Below are 5,572 nucleotides of genomic sequence, written 5' to 3' on the forward strand. Positions count from 1 at the left end.
ATTAAGGAATAATAATGTAAAACTATTTTGTTATATTGTCTAGATTTTATATGGTATTTATACAAAATTAAGTGTGAATAAGAGACTTGAATTAATAGCTAATTAATTAGTATTGTTTAAATCTGCCATTCAGTTTTATATTAAATTTTTTAATTTCCCTTTATTTCAAAAGAGATATATAAAATCTATAAAAAAAAAATTATAGAAAAAGCCTTGTGGTAAAGTCAATATGATTTTTTTTTTTTTAAATGCTCTTCCATTCAATATTTTGAGTTTATAATTACTATTATTATTTTTTTCTGATTATAGTTTTTTTTCCTGCTTAATTTGGATTTCGAAATGTTAAAATTCATGTCCCTAGGCAGAGTTTAATCTACTTTTACTATTATTTATCCGCTAAAAAGCATATGAGAGATGTATTTGCTTGAGAAATCATGGAAGATATTAAATTACAGTAATTTGCAACATATTGATCAAATATATTAATATTTAAAAGACAAAAAAGACAAATTCATCAAATTTTTATAATGGAATTTATTATATAATGGATTTATATTTTGTTCACAAGAGCTATTTCGATTTATTAATTTTATTTATTATCAGGGTTATAAAAATATACTTCGTTTTATTAAATAATTCCGACTTGCTAAAGGAGATATATCTTAGTATATATTATGCAAAATACTTTTTTTTATTCGAAAAAATAAGGGAAACAAACTAAACAAATACTACCATGTATTTATACGAACTACTCGATATTTAAACATTGTCTATATGTGTAAAATATGACCTATATACTCTATATAATATTTAAATTTTATTAATCAAAAAAATTGTTTGACTAGGATTATAAATCTAACTACCTCTTGTTATTGTATAATATTAATGGAAAGTTTTTGTACACTATCAATTAAGCCAAAAACTTGTGTGGGACGGTCCCACGGGTCGTATTTTGTGATACAAATATCTTATTTGGGTCATCTATGAAAAAATATTACCTTTTATGCTGAGAGAGTATTACTTTTTATTGTGAATATCGGTAGGGTTGACCCGTCTCACAGATAAAGATTCGTGAGACCGTCTCACAATAGACCTGCTCATCAATTAAAATTGGAAGTTTGAAGCGATCTAAATTCAATTCTAGAGTTTTCAATGGATGTTTAATATTTCTTTAACTTCATAAATGGTACTTTTAATCACATGAACCCGAGGCTGATTTAGAACTCGATCGACTGTGATCAATAGTTCAGTTAATCTAGTCAATGGGTAAGTAAAAAAGATCTAAGCTCGTCCCGTAAAATAGGTGTATTGAGTTGATAACTTTCTAACACGTACGTTAAATTCACACAAAATTAGTTAGATTCAATGTGCCAGCCCACCCCGCCACCTAAAATGAGCATGTTGGGTTGGTAATTTCATGCTCCGCGCTAGCCTGTTTTGACATGCATGTCTATTGGAAGACCGCTAATTAAAAAAACAAATTAATCTCTTGCTATATATATATATTTCATCCAAAGTTTAATTAATTTAATAAACTCTCTCCAAAAATATCTCAATAATTAAACAAATGTATTATTAATGATTAATGAATAAATGCAACTGCTAACACTGTAAACCTCTTTGTTTTTACGTAATAATAATTTATCATCACAATTTTGTCCCCCTAAACATAGAACTCGATTAATTGAGCGAGCATTCGGGTTTCCTAGTACTTGGTTTGGAACAATAGTCGTACACCATATAAGATTTCCGGTAGCGTTCCATTAGTTGTTTCTGTTGAGCATTTAGTTCCCAGTATGCTGGCTTGTTCCAAAAATATTGTGGAGATGCGCAATGGGCGATGTCCGAGGACTGAGCCGGAGCGGAACACGCGTAGATGTTGAAATCTTGGTAGTGAGCGAAGAAGGGGGCTTGGCTCCAGTCGACGACTCCTGCCCAGTCCGCATTCCATATGGTTGCCTCTGCATGCATTGACATGGTTGGATACGCCACTCCTTTTGCCATGTTATTCTTGAACACTCTTATGGGAATTTTGTCTATAATGAATCTATATATATATATATATATATATAAATCATGGGTTTTATTATAAGGTATCCATGCAATTTGTAGTAATTTTGACTCCAAATTAATAATCAAGCCTTACACGATTTGGTGCGTGTTCCATAGGATGTCGTAGCTGTGAAAATCCTGCGAGGGATTAAACCAGAGTTTAAAACTTTGTTCCCTGTGCCCCCGATCGTTGTCGTAAACATTTGTCTGCACCGTGCCGTTCGTGCCCAAGAACTCGTAATCGACCTCGAAATGATTCCCAGGATCCCGGCCGTCGGGCACTACTGCTGTTAACTACATATTCATAAGATAATACAAGTAACATAAATATTAACCAGTTTTTAAATGTTTGATAAGAACAATACTTTTAAAAAAACATAAAATTGTTTTTTTTTTTTGGGGGAGTGGGGACAATTAATCATCCGTTTTATTTTTTAATATAATTATAATATATATATATATATATATATATATATATAATTTTTGTAAAAAAATTAAAAAAATGTTATATTTATTATTTTTTAAGAGAGAAAAGATTTTGGTATATTTTACATAAAAGCTAGTAACAATTCCTCCGGTTTTCTTTTCGGGGATCTTCATCCGTATATGGAACAACCCAGATCCGAAACTCGATTTGGATATAAATCCAGCACCTGTAAAACACGCACAAAAAAAAAAAAAAAATCAAAAATAGTTAATGAAATGATGAGATATTAACAAAAAAATTATATTAGTTAACCTGAGGATTTATCCATCTTAAGTTGCACCTCAGTTCCTTGAGGGTTAACCGAGAAATGATCATTGCCCCATAAATAAGCATAATTTTGATCAAAACTTCCATTTGAACTCATCGGAAGAAGGCAAATAATAATGGTCAAAATAATAATTAAATCCATAAATATTAAATAATTATTAAGTAAATTTATTCAGTAATGTTGATTTGATAATTTGATGCCTTGTGTGTGGTATTTATATACACATTAATAAAAATATATTTCCATACATAGACTAAATTTAGGTGATGATTATTAATTATAATTACTATTATATTAACCTCTCATTGATTTGGTATTGAAGTTTTAAAAATTTCCCCTTTTACTTATAATCATAATCTTATAATAATATTAAAAAATCTCATGTTAAAACCTGAAATATTTACTTAATATACGCTAAATAATTGAGACCTTTTGACTGTTTACGGTAAAATATATAACAATTAAATAATAATATCTTAAAAAATAATGTTTCACGCCTCTTGAAGAGGCGTGACTTGGAAATTTTTTTTTAAATGCGAGTCACGCCAAATGAGATGGCATGACTTGCATAATATATTTTTTTTAAAAGCAAATCACGCCATAATATATATATTTTTTTAAAAGAAAGTCATGTCATATAATTAGGCGTGACTTGGTAAATTTTATTTTTAAAGCAAGAAATTCACGCCAATTAAATAGGCGTGACTTTCTTAAATTTTTTTGTTCGACGATTGTGGGTGAGGAAATGTGAAAGATTGACGATGCACGACAGCTTATTAATTATTGACATGCTTTTACGTTTCTTTTATTTTATAAAAAAGACGTTAAGCAAAAATTTTAATTTAATTATTTAAAAGAAATATATTTGTATCTCGTCGATCGATGAAATGTAAGAGAGATCTTGTGTGTGGTATTTATATACACATTAATTATAATAAATTTCCATATATAGATTAAATTTAGTAGGTGATTATTATTAATTATAATTACTATTATATAAACCTCTCATATTGATTTGGTATTAAAGTTTTTAAATTTCCCCTTTTACTTATAATCATAATCTTATAATAATCTTAAAAAATCTAATGTTAAAACCTGAAATATTTATTTAATATATGGTAAATAATTGGGACCTTTTAATTGTTCACGGTAAAATATATAACAATTGAATAAAATAAAGTAAGAATAATAATATCTTAAAGTAATATTTCACGCCTCTTGAATGGGAGTGGGAGTGACTTGGCAATTTTTTTTAAATGCAAGTCACGCCATAGTATATATATTTTTTAAAAGCAAGTCACGCCAGAGATGGCGTGACTTGCATAATATATTTTTTTTTAAAAAAAGAAAGTCACGCCATATAATTAGGCGTAACTTGGTAAATTTTATTTTTAAAACAAGAAAGTCACGTCAATTAAATAGGCGTGACTTTCTTAAATTTTTTTGTTCGACGATTATGGGTGAGGAAATGTGAAAGATTGATGATGCACTGTAGCTTATTAATTATTGACATGCTTGTACCTTTCTTTTATTTTATAAAAAAGACGTTAAGAAAATTTTTAAATTAATTATTTAAAAGAAATATATTTGTATATTGTCGATCGATGAAATGTAAGAGAGATCTTGTGTGTGGTATTTATATACACATTAATTATTGTGTGGACCCGGACGCTAATCATGTCTTAAATCATAATTATGACTAATTAATCAATTAGTATAAACATGGTCTAATTTTTTTTTTAAATGCAAAGCGGAAACGTAATGTAATTTACTTCAAATAAATATTAAACATAAACATACAAATCCTATGTTATTTCCAAAAATTCAACTATGTTCAACTACATATCAGTGCTGAATCCTAAGTTGCATCGAAGCCCGGATCTCCACGCTATCTAGTCCAGCCTCGTTCTCTTCTTGACCCTAATCCTATCCCACCTGTTGCCATGCACACATACAAACAAGACAACAGCCGGATAACTCCGGTGAGAATTATATTCTCAGTATAAATCAACGAAACATGCAATTATATAAACAATATAAAGCATGTAACAGACATTCATAACATATTTCCAAATCAGAATAGAAATTCATATCAAGAATAAATCCTATTCTAAACATGTACCATCATCAGGAACATCAATCGACATGTACCATATTCAGGAACATAAATCAAAGCAAATCAATATCAACTGTCACTTAGACTCGTGACTCTACATTTTAGACTAGACTCAATCCTAGCCTAGGGATCCCGATTTCCAGATATTGGTATTCCTATATCGACAAACAGTAATAGAAAAGAATCCAGTCCATCCAAGTCGATATAACCAAACATCCAGTGTTTGGATGTTGGTATTCCTATATCGACAAACAGTAATAGAAAAGGCTTCAGTTCTATCCAAATCGATATAACCAAATATCTAGTGTTAAGATGGTGGTATTCCTATATCGACAAACAGTAATAGAAAGGCTCCGGTTCTATCCACGTCGATATAACCAAACATATAATATTTAGATGTTAGTATTCCTATATCGACAAACAGTAATAGAAAATGTTCCATTTCTATCCAAGTCAATATAACCAAACATCCAGTATCCTGACCTATCCCTCATAGACTGTGGTCCTAACGCCACTATCCTATCTTGTGACAATGTGCAATGTGCCAATGAGGATTCCATCACTATCCGGCACTACTATCACAAGATTATTCATTCATAATCAATCAATCAATCAATCAAATATATCAATCTCATGCAATTGCAAATAA

The 5,572-nt window shown here is 29.5% G+C and overlaps 1 protein-coding gene across 1 annotated transcript; it reads right to left on the reverse strand.

The window, feature by feature from the left end:
• Positions 1–1,606: 1,606 nt before the first annotated feature.
• On the reverse strand, positions 1,607–2,884 carry LOC140806551 (xyloglucan endotransglucosylase/hydrolase protein 3-like). Its single transcript, XM_073163100.1, has 4 exons — positions 2,792–2,884; positions 2,605–2,705; positions 2,147–2,346; positions 1,607–2,047 (listed from the first exon to the last, which is right to left on the reverse strand). Exons 1-4 carry the CDS (start codon positions 2,805–2,807, stop codon positions 1,681–1,683), a joined length of 684 nt encoding a protein of 227 aa, XP_073019201.1. The 5' UTR covers positions 2,808–2,884; the 3' UTR covers positions 1,607–1,680.
• Between the last annotated feature and the right edge of the window lie 2,688 nt (positions 2,885–5,572).

Source organism: Primulina eburnea, chromosome 12 (genome assembly GCF_022965805.1).
Source record: "Primulina eburnea isolate SZY01 chromosome 12, ASM2296580v1, whole genome shotgun sequence".
Taxonomy (NCBI): domain Eukaryota; kingdom Viridiplantae; phylum Streptophyta; class Magnoliopsida; order Lamiales; family Gesneriaceae; genus Primulina; species Primulina eburnea.